The following is an 18,439-nucleotide window of genomic DNA, read 5'->3' as shown; positions in this document are numbered from 1 at the left end:
GGGGGGGGGAGGGCAGGGAGGGGCTGCCCGAGAAAAAGACTCGGCCGAGTAACGACTTGATCACAGCACGTATATGTACGATCGCATGTAAGGACGGATGGTGCGTGTATCACGCGTGCATCGAGTCGTGCAATGCGAGCACTCGCACGCGCCATGTTACGTCTTATGAGATGGGCTGGGTCGTCTCGTTAGTTGGGTAGTACGCGATGCGTTTTGCTTTAGTACTTACAGGAGTACGCGAGCGAGCCCGCCGCTAGAACGAGCGCATACACGAGACACTTGAGAGTGGTCATCGTACCATCGCCTTGGACTGGGGAACGACGTCACTATCTTCGACGGAAGCGTCTACCACACGGACGATACTACGACGACGAAAACGAGAAGCAGCCACGCCAGTCAGCGACGACCTGCCGTCGCCACCACCTTTCTCTCTCTCTCTCTCTCTCTTTTTCTCGTCACCTCCTCGCTCGGCCGATACGAAATGCTTATCACTCGTGCAGCTTTTACCCGTGCACGACGTGCAGCGAATCCCTCACACACACACGACGTACACACGACGCGTCGACGAGCACGGAAGCAGGAAGAATCCCGCCGAGAAGAAGACGGTATCCTCGTGGCAAATCTCACTCCGTTCCGAATTTCGAGTATTTTACACGATACACGCGCTACGACCACAGGCACACCACGAGTGAACGAGTCGAGTGACGTGATCGGACGAAACGCCGCGCCTCGTGTTGAATCGTTCCGATGTATCAAATTAGTCACTCGACGACGCCACCACGGTCGGGTGAACTGCAAAATGGCGGTGTGCGCACGGTGGTCATCGGACGTCACCTAGGCGTGTAGCGGCTCCCGCGTTGCCCGCTGGCGAGATCCGCGGCTTACCACTGTCGGTAAGGAGTGACCGTCGGAACGTCGGTATTGCAGCGATCGAACGGATTTTGTTTCGAGCTTCGAGCCGATGTTGACCCGAGTCGCGTCGATCCCGGCGAATCAACTCTTGACCGAAGCTTCTTCCGTTACATTGTTAGTGGCATTAATGGGGCTAATCACTCTTCTGTGCGCCTGAAGCCAAATATTGAGAGAGAGAAAAGGAGAACTTTCCTCATTATCTTGAAGGTTAAGTAGCTCTTGTCATTTGTCCCGTTTTGACTGAACCCTTCCCAGACAACAGACGACATTTATAAAATATTTTAAACATAGATATTAAATATTTTGTAAATATTCAAATGTCCGGGAGAAAGTTAGGTGTGACAGAGATTATGATGAATATTCAAAAATATTTACCAGAAGGATATTGTTCAATATTCATCACACGTCTTTCTCATGCCTGAAGGATATTTGAGTATCTACAAAATATTTAATATCTATATTTTTGAGATATTTTATAAATATTGTGTGCCACCTGGGTGCACAGTGCTGCACTGAAACTTTGTTCCTTTTCCTCCAATGTTAGGTTATATATACTTGTTTCACTCTTAAAGCCAAAAGTGCAATCTAGTTTGGTTGAAACGGACAAACCTATCGTTTTGAGTTTTTAATTTTAATCGAAAAGCATATTGTACTAAGAAACAATTCATATATTCGTACACATGATACATTAATAATAACATAACAGTAATAACATGTATGTCCAAAAGACATTTCAGAAACATCCGTTGAATGTCTTGTCGTCTCAAAGCCGCCTTCACAACGTCTTAGGACGTCTTAATTTTAGTTTTTTAGAAATAAGTAAATCTCTCGCGGGACGCACAATATCGCACTTATGTCTACACGTTTTTCGCTCACTCTTCGAAACTGATTTTGGTATCTTTCTTTTTTTATACAGTCTTCCACAAGAATCACGCTAATAACTAATCGTCAGTCGTGCGCGTGTTTTGTGCCTGAGACATGTCTATGGAAACGGCATTGTTGTCCTTCGTCGCAGGCACGGAGGATGTTGTATTCGGCTCGTTTGCCGCTTCCGCATTTCGGTCATGCGCGTCTGTGCAGGAAAACACGCTCGAATATGGCGGCGGCTCTTCGAATTTGGGCCCGTCGGGTGGGTCGCCGATGGTTAATGACACTCTTTGTACAGAATCCGACGTAGGTTGAGTACTACAAACGGACAATACTACAGACGAGTACGATGGTGGTAGGTCCGTGACTTGTCGAGATTCTCTCTATAAAAAAGCAGATGGTATTGAGAACATACGATGTAAAAAGCTCAATTTAAAAGTCGAAAAAATAAATTCGACGAAACACGATGATATGAAATTTATATATAAAATATTTATACATTAACATATTTTATATATGATACTTTTATATATATATATATATATATATATATATATATAATTACATATATTTATAATTATTTCTAATTGTATGAAAAATTTTTTCTAGTTAGATTTCATCTAAGAAAAAAATATGATTTTAGACGTCTTTAAGATATCTTTTAGAAATTTGTTCTGCCTGTGTAATTGACCAATCACATTATTCGATCAGTTCGATTAACTGGCCGATGCGATTGGTCAATTCGGTTAAATTAATTGTCAATTAGATTTCAATCATGTCGGTAGAAGCAGACATTAGTAACTTCCGTAATCCACGTTTACTTGAATAGCACAGAACCGGTTTAACATTTTCCACTGATGTGAACTATCGATGTTACACGTCACACGAGTAATTATGTTGTAACCATACAGTATGACGTGTAACATTAGTGGTTGCAGTATCGAGATTTATCATATCGTTTACACTGGTAATGCAGACGTAAATTACAGGTGTTACTAGTTAGATTTGAGATTGCCGTGTATATTGACTCTTAATACTTCACCTGCCGGCACCGCCGCTACACTTGGTTGAACACTTTTCTCGACGCTGTTCGCTGAACGCAGTTGATGAGTCTAACGAGAGATCTTAACTACGTAAAATTATTTAAAACCAAGTTTTATTGGATGTCGACTACGGTGCAAATTACTTCGAGAAGAAAGTCGTTCAAACCAGTGCAGTATTAATAAGTTTCCGGTCGGTAAAGTGTTATATCTATAATTAACATCTTAATATCTAATCTTTTAATATATATACTTGTGATGCACCATTTGACGTCAATAATACGTCATCGTATACGCAATCACACGTCATACATCGTATTCGCTAGGAATATAGATGTCGAACCAAACACAGAGATTGAGTGGCGAGAAATCACAACGATTAAGGAAAACGTAACGAAAGAACGATAGCAGTCGTACAATATGATAAAAAGAGTTCAACCGCGACCGAAGAGATAAAGCATAGCAGCCGAACAATCAAACTTACCAAATTCTTTGAAAAATCTCGGACAATCTTAAATTTACGAAACATCAGGGAACAAACCAAGGAGGAAAAATCACAAAGTGTGCGTCATACGCGAAAAATTGCGTCATATTTCAGCGCACGATGAGCAATGCATCGAATATTCTCGTTTTAAATAGCAATCTTGATTCTTGAAACATTCCCTCACTTGACCTTGCCTTTCCCTTTGTGTTCAGCTCGATCGATCTCCGCGTTGTTCATCTTATAATCGACCGAGAGAGAACAATGCGCTTGCAAGAAAATACTTCCCAGGGAAGAAAGATCATATGTGAAAATTTGTCCATATACGACTGCATACAATCAATGTGTCCACAACGAAAAAATACTGTTATTTACAAATTATAAGCGAGTACAATCGAAATGAATGCTTCTGGCCACTTGTGCTTCTGACGCCAACATGATATCGACATTTAATTAAACGACAAAGCGTCATTTTTTTCGTAGAGACATGTGTGATCGCATATATAACTACATATATGGGCCAACGTTCATGTATGATTTTATATAATTACACAGTAATCATATATAATCATTTTTTCCGGGGTTTAGAAAATGGAATTTCGTCTGAACGCAAATTGCTTGTTGATACCTCTCTGCGATCCTCGTCTGTCATCCCACTGATAGTCCAGACAGGTCTTCTGGCTCGTCTCTCTCCATCACCCGCCTCTCTTCTCCGGTGTTCGGTGGCCCAAGTCCTCATGTGAGCCTTTTTTATATTGTAGGCCATGCAGGCACAGAGCAGGAGAAACATTATGGTCAGTATCGTCAAGACGATCCACATATAATCCCATTGCAATAATATCGAGGTCACCATCAACGTCGCGACCCATGCAACCAGGAGGGTGGCTAGCGTGCGGCCGGAGCAATCTGCACCCTGAACACATCCGATTAGGCATACGCACATCGCGCAGAGAATATCGCCTGCGTTCAAGGTAAAACGTATATTGTTTGAGATATGTTGCNTGTTTTTTCTCTCTCTCTCTCTCTCTCTCTCTCTCTCTCTCTCTCTCTCTCTCTCTCTCTCTCTCTCTCTTTCCCGCGCCGCCTTTTCTTTGTAACTTCAACTCGACTACTGATAAACAACGGACGCGGACCACACGGAGCCACTTAATCGTCATTATTTGTTCGGACAGCGGATAAAAGAATGCTGATAATTGTTTCATCGCGATTGCGAGTGTCGTTATCGTGTCAATTGGCGTGAAATGGGCAGAAATTGCCGCCTGCGTTTATTAATTCATTAACCAAGGCACCATACGTACCAATAGGAGGTGGAACAACATCCTTGGATATTACGATCGATTCGACACGAAATTTTATCCTCCCAGCCGATTGGCGATTATTAATTTTATCTTACTTATCGGCAACGGTATACTTATCTATGATCACGAATATCACGGTACACTTATCTATCGCTACGAACGATCGAGAGGAAATATATGACGAAAACTCACCGTCCATATTTCTCGTTCGATGTTTCGCCGAACGATTTGAAATTGTCAGGGCAATTCGCGATCGAACACCGTCCCGATCCGAATTTACCGGTTATTGTCACTGCATCCCGCGTATTCACGACGCATCGGTGCACACGTCGTCTGCAAGTTATTCACGTTGCATAATGCGAGAGAGCCGAGAAGAATACTCGGGTCTTACGGAAGCATTTAAATTTACCGGCCGTGCCGTCACTTACCCAGCCGCTTCGGTTCTGACCTTAAAAGATAAACGATTCGCCTCATCAAGCGTCGGAGGCGAAGCGCGAGCGTATGTATATTACTGATACGAAAAGTCTCACACGTCAAATCAGTTTCTCACACGTTCGAATTTATAACGCAGGTTGCACACCGCTACTTTCGGTAATCCATGTGGAATCTGACGACTGTGTTCGGTCGACAAGGCTCGAATATGCGAGGAGCAAATGCTGAAAAGTGCCATGGCTAATTAAAATACAGACAAAATTCATCGCGTTAAACGGAAATTAAAACCAGATCACAGATTAGGGTTTTCTCGTGCGTTCATAGGTGAAAAAGAAAAGAAATGAATTTATTCATAACATTCAACGAAGAACATTTTTATTGCAATTATTGTAAAGTTTTGCCAATTTATTGTAAAACGAACGAAAAAGATGTACAAATTTTGTTGAAAAGGAATATTTTTTTTGTCTGAGTTATTGGTGGCATAAAGTGAACTTTTTAAAGAGCGAGTTTCTTCGTTTTCCTTTTCTAACATGTTGAATGCCGCGCCAATTTCATGTGACTTTCGTTCACGCCACGACGTGAATCATCGATCATCCATCCATGTTAGCGGATTTATTATGGCCAGTATTCGTAGTCAGATCTTGTATTTAAGACCGTCTTAAATTCATCTTCAGATGCTGTATGGCTCGTTTCATTGGTTACAAAACATCTGAAGATGAACTTAAATATAAAAATATAAAATCTTAAATATTATGTAAAATCTGACTGAATACCACATTCTTTAAGTGTTTCTTTACCGACTAGTGAGAGCAATTTTCGATTAAAAGACGATTTGTTTCCGATTGTTGATTGTTACTTTTATTTAACACGTTAAATGCTACGTGGATCATCGATGGCCCACATTGAACTTTTCGTTTTTTCCGAACATTCGATTTTTTATATTGTGCTATGCGCTTATATTGTGCTGTTGGATATTGTACGTTGCCTTTTCCTCATCATAATGATGATTTTTGTAGTCTTATGAATATTATAAAATACATCTTAAGTATCTTTTTATAAGATGTATTTTATTATAAAATACATCTTAAGTATCTTTTTATAAGATGTATTTTAATACAAAATACATCTTAAGTATCTTTTTATAAGATGTATTTTAATACAAAATACATCTTAAGTATCTTTTTATAAGATGTATTTTATAATATTTATAAGACTACAAAAATCATCATTATGATGAGGAATAGGCAACGTACAATATCCAACAGCACAATATAAGCGCATAGCACAATATAAAAAATCGAATGTTCGGAAAAAACGAAAAGTTCAATGTGGGCCATCGATGATCCACGTAGCATTTAACGTGTTAAATAAAAGTAACAATCAACAATCGGAAACAAATCGTCTTTTAATCGAAAATTGCTCTCACTAGTCGGTAAAGAAACACTTAAAGGATATCTCCAAATTTTAACATACAGAGAAAAAAATTGGACCAAGTAATATTTACTTGACTCAAATAATATATTTTCCGAGTAAGTTATCCAAGCAGAATATTTATATTTGATTTAATTTCTCTCCTGTGCACGATTAGTTAATTATTTTCCGAGGAAAGTTCTAAATATTGTTAGCGAAAACACGTGACTACCTGCGAGACGCTCTTACGAATTTTCTTGTATCTTCGCGATATATGCGAATATTAATATAATGTCATATAAAAATGTATTCTCAATGATTTTTCATAAAGTATGCAAAAAAGAACGATTTTTTAATAAAAAATGCATGAGAAAACCTCCTCAATGAGGCGAGATCGTACCTGAGCAACGTAGAGACCTGGGAGACGTCCGAAGAATATCGTATTGTTTCGTGCGTTCTATATACTGAAACATCTTTTAGACCATTATGTCGTCTGGATCGTTCTTGCGCATGAATAAGTTCCGATCTACAAGTACATGAGAAATTGACCAATCACAATTGATTATTCTTCTATAACTCGACTGTGATTGGTCAATTTTTTACAGCTTAAAGCCCGTATCGTACTACGGGTTAGAATTGAGATTGGATTGAAATTTGGCCAATCAAAGCAAAGTTCACTAAACTCCGAGTTAGCGAACCTTTTTCTGGTTGGTCAAATTTCAATTCAATGTCAGTCCTAATTCATAGTCTGATACGAGCTTAAGGCTGACTACTTTGTTGTGAACACCGCTTAAAGCGGTTATTGTAGCGATTATTATTCTTCTCACATTCGACTATGATTGGTCTATTTCTTAAGGCTTAAAGCACCTATTGTAGACCAGGACTATTGTGAACACTGCTTAAATCCGGATCTACATATAGATATAACAAGCTTTATGAAACTGCGTTCAGGGAAACAAAACGATCAGTGAGCGATCAATGATTATTGGTCTGTTAGATCTCTAAATTTAGGCCAATTAAATTGACAAATTACTCAATGGTTGTGCAACTGTTGTGTTTTCTGAACACAGCCATTGATTAATCAATGATTCTTCGCACATTCGACTGTGATCGATCTATCACCTTTCAATCAATTTTTTACGGTTTTACAATTTATCACACCTATTGTAGATTCCGGGCCAAAGGATACTTGCCAATTTAACCGCGTCGCTTACGTAAATCAATATGTTTCACACTTGTCGACGTAATTCGGTCACCACGTGCTGCGGTAACGCACGTCACCGGAAGGACACTCGCGTTTTGTCTTTAATAAAACTACACGCGAACAAAATTACTCGGGTAAGCTCACGATTCCACTAATCTGACCTCGCACCGTCGAAATCCAAGGAACTACGCGGCGTTAACTACGATGATTTTACGTCGACTACGTGTATATTCGCGAGGAACTCCCACTACCGGCCCCAATGTACTTATCGCTTGCCAATGGCGTGCAACGTTCCCGAGGCAGATAACGATGATTGTATGATTAGTCTAAGATAGAAAGACTCCTCCCGAATGAGATACGCGAGACTGTTGCTAGTTATCGCTCGAAATGTATATGTACGAGTCACATGTGCATTTGCGCGAAGAAAACACCGCCGAATATGATGTTAATGATGTGCGCAAAGCGAGCAACAGGTAGCCGACAACAAGATGATACAACAGGTTGATGTCGGTTGATGTCGGATTTTATGGTGAAGTAATTGTAATCACGTTTACCCGAGCTATATGAGCTCACATCGATAATTTGTCTGAAATTCATTTGAGCAATAATAGTAGCAGAAATAGTAGGCAGACCACAATGTAGTTCTCGAGATCGCTATGATATCGACACGATAACTACAGCATATTAATCATTTTACCGTTTATCGAGTTTGGGAAAGACTCGAATAATACTGTTGTTTCCGAAATACTATTGTATTTCCGAAAAATACTATTATTTATAGTATACGCTTGTGCCCGCGATCGTACTTATATCGTATAACATACGTCGTGTGCACATGCGTTCTGTATGGTAAGTCACAAAAAAGTTGCGACATTTTTTATAAATTTCGGGAATGCATCCCGTGTCCAATAGGAGATCTTGTTTCTTAGTAATTCTCAGGAGATATATTCCCGATGGAAATATTTTGAGAGATTACAGAGAGAAATATATCAACACCGTATTGATACCGTAATACCGTAATTGATATTGAAATGTACAAATACAATTCTTTCTTATCTCACATCTACGTAGCACGTGAATGGTTACGACATTTTTACCTCAGCGAATCTCGCAACGCGTTCTGCGCCCAAACAGGAAAACTTGTTACTTAGTGATTCTCAAAAGATATATTTCCTTATTGGATGCGCAATGCGTTGCGAGATTCATCTAGATGAGTGTTGCAACTTTTTATCCACCGACTTTCACTTTATCAATGCTTGCGTTCGCCGGAAAAAGCAGCTTACCAAGCGCTTTGTAATTATCGTGAATGATTGAAATTTGTATTTTTTAAATCTTCCGTATACCTAGAAGAACATGTACCGATCAAAAGGCAATAATCACAAAGCCTTTACTAAACTGCTTTTTTGCTAAATGCAGGCATCATTGTTGGGCAATGATTAGGCAGCACACTCGTCGTCTTGAAAAACGAAAAGATGGAACGAGATTATGTCATTTTTATTCGACGCGTCATCAATTCGACACTTGACTGAAATACATAGCCAACGATTTTTCGAAATTTACGCGACACGCGGGCTGAGAGCCGCGTATCCGAGCGAGTTGCATAATTCTACGAAATGTACAAAAATTCCACGCTCATTTATATCACAACTGTCGATCATATTAGAAGGATAACATAATGTCAATCAGGGTCCAAATAGATTATCGGCACTCGATGCAAACTCGTGTTTAACGCTCGCCGGCGATCGCATCAATCGTCGTAATATTTTGCTCGTACGTGAAAGGATTAATGATCATTTGGACCGCGATTAAGATCTTTCTCTCTCTCTTTCTCACTCTCTCCCTCTCTCTTTCTCTCTCTCTCTCTCTCGCCCTTTCGCATTACCCGGGAAAATCATATATGAAATTTGCCCATATATAATTATATATAATCGTATATGTTCACGACGAAACAATGCTATTGTTTACAAATGATATGCAAATACAATTGAATGCAAATACAATTAAATGCTTCTGACAGCACGTGATATCGACATTTAATTAAATGACAGAACATTATTTTTTTTTGCACGGACATATATGATCATATATGTAACCACATATACATGAGCAATATTCACGTATGATTTTACATATAATTATATTTATATATAATCATAATTATATATAATCATAATTATATATAATCATAATTATATATAATCATATATAATCATTTTTTCCCGGGTACTTTCTTCCCTCCTTCCCCGTTCTCAGTCTGTTATTTATTTAACCACTTCCTAAATATACCATAAAATAATACGACGATGTCGATGTCATGGATTCGCTTTGCTTTTTATAATTAGCAATGTACGGAGCGGGCGATATCGTGCGAGATATCGCGCCTGGTGCCGTCTTATCTCTAAGCGATGACGTCGAGGAAGCTAATAATAAGTAATTCTAAGCGAAATTGTTTACAAATTTTCTAGAACTCGCCGCGAGTAGCATTCTACCTTACGCTGTTCGAACGCAACGGACCGTGCAACGTGCTGCGCGTCATGCTAGTGCGTCGCTGTTCCGACAGAGAGACAGATCGGTTTGAGCAGAGTTATTTAGTCGATTATTATCGGAGAGATGGGAAATTTCGTAGATATACTCTATAAGCGCGTAATATCATTTAATATTAAATAATATTTCTGGAACATCAATAGATGGTTATGTGCCCACTCCTAATAATATTTGAAAAACAATATTATTTAATATATTATTGTAATATTATATATTTTTTAAATATTCACCTCTACGTATATATATAATATATATAATTGTAGTTTTTTATTTTAAGTGTATTGCGATATTAATTGCTTTATTATATAAATAAAGTCGAAATAATTTTGTGTAAAAATACGTTTTATACTAAAAAATTATACATATATATATATGTATATATATATATATATATATATTTTTTTTTTTATTTATATATATTTTCCTATATTATTATTTTATTCTTTTCTTAATATCCTAAGAACATTTTTATAATAATATCAAGAATATTATGTGAAGTGGACATATAACGTCAACGGAACATTTTAATAATATTAAAAAAATATTACCTATAACATTCTTAGAATATTAATAGGAGTATTACTCTAATATTGAATAATATTCATATAATAAGAATATTATGCGCTTATAAAGATACATATGAGAGGCTTCGAGTGGAAGGAACAGGATCGAATCGATGGCATTCGGTGAAACCGCGTTCGCCCGCGTTCGCGAGACTCGACTTTAAGGTAGCAATCGGGGGTTGAAGCGACCCATGTGCAGTATTATGCCGGAAGGATTGTGCCGGACGAAGTACAGGAAGGGCCTGTCGAGCTTCAACCTCGGTCTCTCGGTCGTCGTCGCGGCGAGCTGTCTCTTCTCCCGGCGGAAGCGGCCCTCGCGGAGCGAGCCCGCTTGGTCCTCCTGCGATGACGCGCCACTCTGCGCGTCGTCCTCGTCGCCAGGACCTTCGGCGCCCTCGACTCGTCGTCTGATGCTCCTCAGCGGGCTCGCAGGGTACGTCTCCACGTGGTGCCGGCCGCTGAGGATATTCTCGTCGCCGCAGGTGCTGAACAAGTTCATCTGCGAGCGAGAACCAACCGTAAACATCGTGTTATCGCCGTAGAGATTAGAAAACTGTGGAAATGCATGCACAGAAAGACTCTTATCTCAACGATTACGACGCTACATATATACATGGGCGTGTCTACCTGTAAGACATCGGCCAAGTGTAGACGGTGGCCCACGCCGTTGATGCCCTTGAAGTCGGCATTGCCGGAGAACAGCTCGTCGAGGCCCATCCTCTTCAGGGCCGCGGTGGCGTTCACGACCGACCGGTGACTGAACTTGGGCACTTGGAGCTCGAGGCCGTTTCGCGGTATCAGGACCTTGAGCAGCTTGTTCCAGGTGCCGTCGCGGAACGCGCTCCTCACGAGACGCTGCTCCAGCCGGTCCAGCGTGTCGCCGGGCGCGGTGTGGCCCTGCTGGCCCGGCAGCAGGAAAATCGTCGAGACCAGTCTGTCGTTGCCGCCGAGGGCGACCGCGGTAGCGTCGATACTGGGCTCGTAACCGGCCAGGACGCCCGATCGCCAAGTGGTAGCCGGGACCGGAACGAGCCTCCGCTGCCTGACGGCCGGCGAGACCGCGAAGTACAATTCGCCGTCCCGGCCGACGGAGCTGGTCAGGCTGGTGTTGCAGTCGGTCTGGAAGACGTTGGCGGAGAGAGCCGCCAACGGCGACCTCAGTGGCACCGTGTTCGTCTTCACGAAGTCCTTGATCCTGCCGCCGGTCTGCTTCCGGATCAGCAGATTCGTCCGCCTGCGCACGAGGTCGCTGATGGTGGCGAAGTTCACCTCGGCGACGAGGCCCTCGTAAAACTGCTGGGCCTGTTCCTTGTAGAACGGCATCAGCTTCCTCACCTTCATCTTGTCGGCGAAGAGCTCGCGTACGAAGGCGGCATTGGCGATGCCCTGGCCCCGGGCCAGGCTCACCGTGTCCGTGATATTCTGGAAGACCAGGTGCGGGTTGAACGTCGCCACGTCGTCCAAGCGGAGCACCTCGTTCATCTGATCGGACGTCGGACCCCGGGCGCCGAGGAAGATCATCGCCAGCAGGCTGGTCATGCCGAACGGCGAGAGGGCCAGCGACCTGGCAGTGCTCAGGCCCTTGTTGGTGGACACCCAGAAGTTGAAGGCCAATTCGTTGCAGAGCTTGGCGAAGTTGACGATGTCGGCGCTGGTGTGCTTCACGGTGACGTCGAGGCCGCTCGCGCCCTGGGACGCGTCCAACGGCAGCACGGACTGAAGCATCGTCTGAGAAGAGTCGTCCTGCTGGGTCGCTTCGGTACCCGGAGTGCGAACGTTGCCGTCCGAGCTGGACGACGGGACTTGGCTGACCGGCGGCTTCCTCAGCGGCTTCGGCGGCTTCGACGGTCTCGCCGGCTTCGTCATGACCGGCGGTGTCTGCTGCGATATGAGCGTCCACTTGTCCTCCGCGTTACCGTCCGCCTCGGTCTTCGACACGTCGGACTTCTCCAACGGCTTGTAACCCGCTGTCGGCTTCGGCGCCGACGGACGGGCCGGCGATGTCGGCCGCGCCGTGTCCGGCTTCGGAGGGTTCTCGGAATGTTTCAAGGACGCAGGCTTGCTCTCTGTGTGGTTGCTGCTACTCGGCTGCTCGTTAACCTGCGTCGACGTGGTCTTCGTCGGTAACTCGGACGTGCTCGCGAGCTCCGTCGACGTGATCTGCGTCGTCTGTTGCGGTGACGCGTTCTTGTCGCCTTGACTCGACGTTTTGTTGCCAGGCTTCGAAGGACTCGCGACACTAACCAGACTCGGTCGGGAAGGTTTCTCCTTGCCTGCGCTTGCAGCGCCCGACGACGATGCCTGCGTGGCAACTTTGACGACCGGGCGATCGGTGCCTTCCTGGACCGGCGAGGAGGGGGTCGAAGAATTAGCGTGATCGGTCTTGTTGGCTTGCACAGGTCGGGGCGTTACGCGATTGTTAGTCGTTGCGTGAGACGACGGCGGCATCGGTGTGGTCGCACCCTTATTCTTGTCAGGGGTCGTCGCGTTGCTGACGCGACTCGTATTCTGCGCAGCGTCGGAGCCGGTGGAGACGCCAGGCGACGGACTCACGGTGTTCAACGCGACGGTCGAGGCACCCGCGTCTGTCGTCGCGTTTCCGTGCGCACCGTTCAGCCCGGGTTTAGTGTCATTGACGGAGTGGCTGGAGAAATTCTGATGCACAGCGACGGTACTCGGCTGCGTTGGCCGCGACGGAGCACTCGTGAAGGACTGATTCTTCTCGCTGGAGGTCTCCACCTTCAAGCTACCTTCCGTGTGCGCCGAGAAGTTCCTGTTCCCGGTGCCGTTCCCGTCGCTGGCTGGACCGATCGACGGGACTTTCGCGAAAGACGCTTCCGTTCCGGGACTCGCTTCCGTTCTTACGATCGGCGCCTCCGTCGTCTTCGCCTTCTCCTCGTCGTTCTTCTTGTCCTGGCTGGAATTCGTGTGGAAGAGCGTTGGACCGGCGTTCGACAGCCGGACGTCGACAGTCGTCGTCGACGGGCGCTCGGGAGTCGCGGTAACACCGCTCTGCCCGGTGCTGCCCTTTGAAACATCGATGCTCGAATTGCCGAGTGAGGCCGACGAGGAGGGTATTTTCGCGGGGTCGTCGATCCTCTCGTTGCCGCCGCTCGGCGATTTCGTCGGTCTCGCCGGTCTCGTCGTTGCGGCGTATCTGTCGCTCGTAGTCAAGCTCGGCGCTTTCGTGCTCGATTCCACCGTGCTGACTTTGATGACCGGGCTCGTTAAAAGCGTTCGCTGCGTCGACGTATGCGTGACGCCACCCGCTTCTTTCGGCCGATCGACGGTCACAATTTCAGTCACGTTCTCGATGGCTTCCGCGGGTTCGGTCACGCCCGACGTTGAAGCAGCGCTCGGCCGTGCCGTGCTCGATGCGTTCTCAGCGATCCGGTCGCCGCCAACTTCCCCGAGGGTCGACTTCTCGGACGTGCTGGTCGCGAAGCCGGCGATGAGCCCGCTGGCCAGGTCATTCGCCGCGAGGCTCGACGCGTCGCCGGGCAAACTGATCGGCTCCACCGTGGGAGTGCTGGACGGCAACGGCACCATATTCAGTACCTGGTCGATCGCGGATACCGGGTCGCTCAGATCTAAGTTCATGAGGGTAACGTCGAAGTACTCCTTCGTCGGCGTGGGTCTCTTCAGGGACGCGCTCGTCGACTGCGTCGTCTTGCTGGCGAGGCTGTCGAGCGTTGGCGAGGTGACGGCCGAGGTGGCTTCCTCGGGAGACGCGGCTCCGCCGGGACTGTGTTTCTGCAGCATCCCGGAAACGGTGGTCCCGGAGGTCGCTGGAGAGCTTTCGATCAGGCTTTCCAGCGAGGCGTTCTGGATCTTCTCCAGCTGGACCCACACGGGCGAGGATGTCGTTGACTTCGAGGTCGTCGATGAGACCGCCGCAGCGCTCGACTTGACGTTCAGCGTCGTGGAGGACGTCGGGGCCACGCGATTATTATTGTTAGCCGTCGCTTCGGTCGCAGCTGGAGGCCTCGAGGAGACTCTATTGGCCTCGGTTTTCGTGCTCGACACTCCGTCCGTTGCTGCGGGCCGTTGCGTAGTGCTGGGCCCGGCGGTGGTCCGGGTGGCAAGGTAGTCCAGCGGCGGTAGCTTCGCAACGACGGTCTGGGTCTCCGCAATCCCCTCGACGTTCTCTTGGCTCGCGCCTTGAGGCGCTTCATATCGGGTGTCCGCGCTCACGAACGTGTTCTTGTTCACCGGGTCGCCGGACATGTTGTACCTTTGCTCGTAATTGCCGTGAACGGCAATCGTCATGTCCGGCAGGCCGCCCTGCGATGTGGCCGACAAGGACAGTACCGGTGGCTTCGCCTCCGCGATTTGGCTCATCACGCTCGAGAAGGAGTCGATCAGCTGCGTGGGTAACGGCTCCATGGAGATCGAGGGCTGAATCGCACCGAAGGTCGGTCGAAGATGGTCCTTCGTGTACGTCGACGTGGCCGAGTCGACCGACGGTTTCTCGGTGACCTCCGAGGAAGCCTCGTTGAGACGGTCGGTCTGCGACGAGATCGGGACGGTCGAGGTCTCGACTCGAGAGACGGAGACGAGCGTAGTCGATGTGGACGGAGAATGCGACGGGGTCTCGTTAGAGGTTTCCTCGGGCTTCGGAGCTGTAGATGCGTGGGAAAGCGGCACCGAGGCGGCGGTATTGCTTTGCGAGATTGTTACTTTATCGTCGTCCTGCGTCCCGCTCGCTTCAGCCTCTTTCGTAACGGCGAGCGAGGAGTCCTCAGGCGGCTTCGTATTGTTCTTACTCTCCGCAAGAGCGGAGTAATTTGTGCTTGAAGGAGGGTAAGAAGAAGAAGAAGTAGTCGTTGCTTCATCGGGTCCGCCGTGCGTCTGCTTCATGTCGACAGCCGAGGGAGCGGTCGACGTGGTCGTAGAATGCGCGATCACCGTCGAAGCTCCCGTTTTGTCCGCATCGAGACTCGCAGTCGTCTGCTTCGTCTCGTCGTTCGCGAGATACGCGTCCGACACGCTGGTCGATTGCGTCGAGGTCTCGGGTACCTCCGACAGGGTCAACTCCACGAACTGCTCGGTCTGACTCGTCCCCTCGGTTGTCTGGCCAGGCCGTGACCCGGGAACGATGGGACTCGCGACGGTGATCTGATGATGATGATGGCCGCTCTCGGTGGAAACCCCGACCGGGATCACGCTGAGCATCTGGAAGACCGGGCTCTCGGTGATGACAGACTGCAACGTGGACAGCTTCTGTTCCGTTAAGGTGATCACCGGAACGGGGATCATCGGTTTCTCCGAGAACCGCTCGGCCGGCGGCGTCCGCTGCGGGTAATGGATGTATTGCGGTCTCTCGGCGTGCTCCATGTTGTTGGCGAAGCCGCCATACGCGTTCGTCTGGACGTCCGGCTTCTTCGGCTCGCTCGACGTCGCTTCGTTCGCTCCGTTCAGCGCGGCCGGCGACGTGTATTCCGCGCCGCCGATCTTCTTCTCCGTCGTGAGCTGGTGCGACGATTCCGTGCTGCTGCTGCTGCTGCTTGGCGAAATCGCGTCCGTCTCGCCGGACAGTATGGAAGGCAGAATGTTGCTCCACTCGACGTTAGCGTGCTCCGGTATCTTCGGCACCGAGCCCGTTAAGATCGGCGGCTTGTCGAGCGCGCTCTTCAACACGTTCTGCACCTTCTGCACTACATCCATGACCTAAAATGCGACGTGGGAAATTTACTAAAGCCGAAACCGCAACGGCTCCGTTAACTCTTGCTACGAGTGTTCCCCACTCGTCCCGCTTTGAAATTCAGGTTGCCTCACCTCACCCGAAATCCCGCACTTGCCTGTAAAGCTAATGTGTTGCACTCTCTCGTCTCGTCCAATGAATTCCCGAACACAGCGAGATTTTTATATTTACAAATCGAATTACTGATATTATGGTAATTAATTGCCCGTTTAGTTGGACTTAACGTTAAATTTACTTTTTATCGTACTTTATTCGGATATCATCGTTACTTCATTTAATTTCATCTATATTTTTCACAATAAAACAATACATACATATAGATTTCATCCAGCATAGGCCAATATTTTTAAATATATTAAAAAAAAAAATATATATATATAATAAAAATATATTTTTAAATATATTCCTTTTCGCTTTAAATTGAAATATCGTTATTTATGTGCTTCTTTAAATCCACAATCACATATCGATAATAATATACGACAAGGGACAAGAGAGACGTTGCACCGACCTTTTTGCCACCCGTGAGGACGTCGTCGGCTTTTTGAGGTTCTTGTCTGTCTATCGCTACGTGATCCGCACCACCTGCGGCGATGAGACCTTGAATTTCCTGAACGGTCATCTGCCGCGTAATCATATCACCCTTGTCGTTGTAAGTATAAAACTGAAACTTGTCGGGCCGCAAAAGTCCGGCCGGGGAAGCGACCAGTTTCTGGCCGGACTGCGTGTCGTTTTTGCCGTCCGGCGGATGCCTACGTTTGTTGTAGTCTTGGCGGATCATTGTTGAAGTGGCTGCGCTGTAAATGCACACCGGGACATCCGTCCAGAGTATTACCACGGCGTGGCTTTTATTAGTTGTGTTATACTCGGGTATATACGTAAATCACATCTGGACGTATATATATATACACATACATACACGGGGAAAAATAATGTTGCTGTTGTAGCGAGATCATCGTTGCATATTAGTTAGCGACGACAGCGATTAATGGCTGGCATAACCAGAACGAAAACAGCCGTATGAATTTGAATGAGAAGAAGCTTGATTCGCTGTTAGAACAAAATAGTGTTTCCCTGCGTTCGCTAATTTCTTCTCACGGCAAAATAATTTGTAAGTTCGGCAAGATATATCCGGAGAATGGCAATTAGTTTACTCCCGACAAATCGTTTTATCATCGTCCCACGTAGCGACTGCATTTTGTTGCGCTGGCAAATTACTTTTCCCCGTGTCGAAGAATTGCTTGCCTATTTATTTATTCATTTTCTCATGTAAAAACACCGATGTGGGGAGTTATGTAACGACGATTCGCATATTAGCGAAGATCTGCTCGGATCTGATAAGAACGGATGTCTGTGCACGTATAATTTGCCTTAATTAGGCTCCTCATTAGGGCGCCGAAATCATCCGACAGCTCGGGAACTAAACCACGACGCGCGCTCTTTAATAAGAGCCGGCCGTACTCTTCGTCCTTTCCCCTTTCCGCATTCTCTGCTTTGTCCCTCCCCCCTCTCTCTCCCGCGAAACGTGATTTCTATCTAAATACTGTTTGTTCGTATACTGTTATACATTTTCCCTCCGTTTCATGTGGCCTCTTCGCCAAGACGTCTCCGTTAAATTCACCTCCGGGAAGAGCCGACAGCTAATTCTAATTTCGAATTATTGCCCCCAGAGTCCGTTTCACCGTACGCACAATTCTCGCGTGCGAGAGTCGGCAGGCGTGTTTGGCAAATGTTTCCACGCGTGAATACTGACCTAGGATCGAATGTGTTCACTGACACGTGCGAGCCCCGTACGTCCTGTTGAGCCGGCAGAGTCGCGCCTAACTGCAGGTGCATCCAAGATACAATTAGTGCCGGCAATAGCCAGCGTAATCGTTGCGGCAACATGATAATTCTCGATCTTCTGAAAAGGGAGAAAGATCCCATGATTGAGGAAAAACTGCTGTCATCGTCAGTCGCTTGTGCTTCATCGACTCCCCCCCCC

The 18,439-nt window shown here is 46.2% G+C and overlaps 4 protein-coding genes across 12 annotated transcripts in view; 1 reads left to right on the top strand and 3 right to left on the bottom strand.

The window, feature by feature from the left end:
* LOC106748359 (neurexin-4) overlaps nucleotides 1-950 on the bottom strand; it is a 16,361-nt gene extending 15,411 nt beyond the window's left edge. Inside the window, exon 1 of one of the 2 annotated variants that reach the window (XM_014626794.1) lies at nucleotides 230-950. In XM_014626794.1, the coding sequence (XP_014482280.1) occupies nucleotides 230-293 (64 nt within the window). In that variant the 5' untranslated portion in view covers nucleotides 294-950. The remainder of the gene's footprint in view (nucleotides 1-229) is intronic. The other variant, XM_014626793.1, reaches the window with a different exon arrangement.
* A 612-nt stretch (nucleotides 951-1,562) lies between these two features.
* On the bottom strand, nucleotides 1,563-8,049 carry LOC106748364. 6 transcript variants are annotated; one of them, XM_014626808.1, is made up of 5 exons: nucleotides 6,841-8,049; nucleotides 4,791-5,254; nucleotides 4,599-4,715; nucleotides 3,929-4,213; nucleotides 1,563-2,162 (listed from the first exon to the last, which is right to left on the bottom strand). In XM_014626808.1, the coding sequence occupies exons 3-5, from the start codon at nucleotides 4,617-4,619 to the stop codon at nucleotides 1,854-1,856; spliced, it is 615 nt and encodes a 204-aa protein (XP_014482294.1). In that variant the 5' UTR covers nucleotides 4,620-4,715; nucleotides 4,791-5,254; nucleotides 6,841-8,049; the 3' UTR covers nucleotides 1,563-1,853. The 6 variants fall into 6 exon arrangements, with proteins under 6 accessions (XP_014482294.1, XP_014482290.1, XP_014482293.1 ...); XM_014626804.1 differs by lacking the exon at nucleotides 4,599-4,715 and having other exon boundaries at nucleotides 3,929-4,260; nucleotides 4,791-4,931; nucleotides 5,027-5,254; nucleotides 6,841-8,047; XM_014626807.1 differs by lacking the exon at nucleotides 4,599-4,715 and having other exon boundaries at nucleotides 3,929-4,260; nucleotides 4,791-4,931; nucleotides 5,047-5,254; nucleotides 6,841-8,047.
* Nucleotides 4,187-18,439, top strand: part of LOC106748362 (MORN repeat-containing protein 5-like) — a 25,536-nt gene continuing 11,283 nt past the window's right edge. For 2 of the 3 annotated variants that reach the window (XM_014626800.1, XM_014626799.1), the window contains exon 1: nucleotides 4,187-4,271. The gene's annotated coding sequence lies outside the window, so the exon portion shown is untranslated. The remainder of the gene's footprint in view (nucleotides 4,272-18,439) is intronic. The other variant, XM_014626801.1, reaches the window with a different exon arrangement.
* On the bottom strand, nucleotides 10,798-18,428 carry LOC106748365 (mucin-5AC-like). Its single transcript, XM_014626810.1, has 4 exons — nucleotides 18,209-18,428; nucleotides 16,967-17,252; nucleotides 11,379-16,421; nucleotides 10,798-11,250 (listed from the first exon to the last, which is right to left on the bottom strand). The coding sequence occupies exons 1-4, from the start codon at nucleotides 18,379-18,381 to the stop codon at nucleotides 10,912-10,914; spliced, it is 5,841 nt and encodes a 1,946-aa protein (XP_014482296.1). The 5' UTR covers nucleotides 18,382-18,428; the 3' UTR covers nucleotides 10,798-10,911.

The sequence above is a fragment of the Dinoponera quadriceps genome, unplaced genomic scaffold, assembly GCF_001313825.1.
Source record: "Dinoponera quadriceps isolate SergipeBrazil2010 unplaced genomic scaffold, ASM131382v1 scaffold2512, whole genome shotgun sequence".
Classification (NCBI taxonomy): Eukaryota; Metazoa; Arthropoda; class Insecta; order Hymenoptera; family Formicidae; genus Dinoponera; species Dinoponera quadriceps.
This window is presented reverse-complemented; position numbering and strand designations above follow the sequence as displayed.

Excerpts from the sequence above, each read along its gene's own strand:
- LOC106748364 (XM_014626803.1), bottom strand. Across the intron at positions 2,163-3,928 it reads CAGACGAGGATCGCAGAGAG|AGAGAATCTCGACAAGTCAC; the intron begins GTATCAACAAGC and ends GCTTTTTTATAG.
- LOC106748365 (XM_014626810.1), bottom strand. The coding sequence starts at position 18,381 with ATGGGATCTTTCTCCCTTTTCAGAAGATCGAGAATTATCATGTTGCCG. Across the intron at positions 16,422-16,966 it reads TCCTCACGGGTGGCAAAAAG|GTCATGGATGTAGTGCAGAA; the intron begins GTCGGTGCAACG and ends GTCGCATTTTAG. Across the intron at positions 11,251-11,378 it reads ACTTGGCCGATGTCTTACAG|ATGAACTTGTTCAGCACCTG; the intron begins GTAGACACGCCC and ends TCTCGCTCGCAG.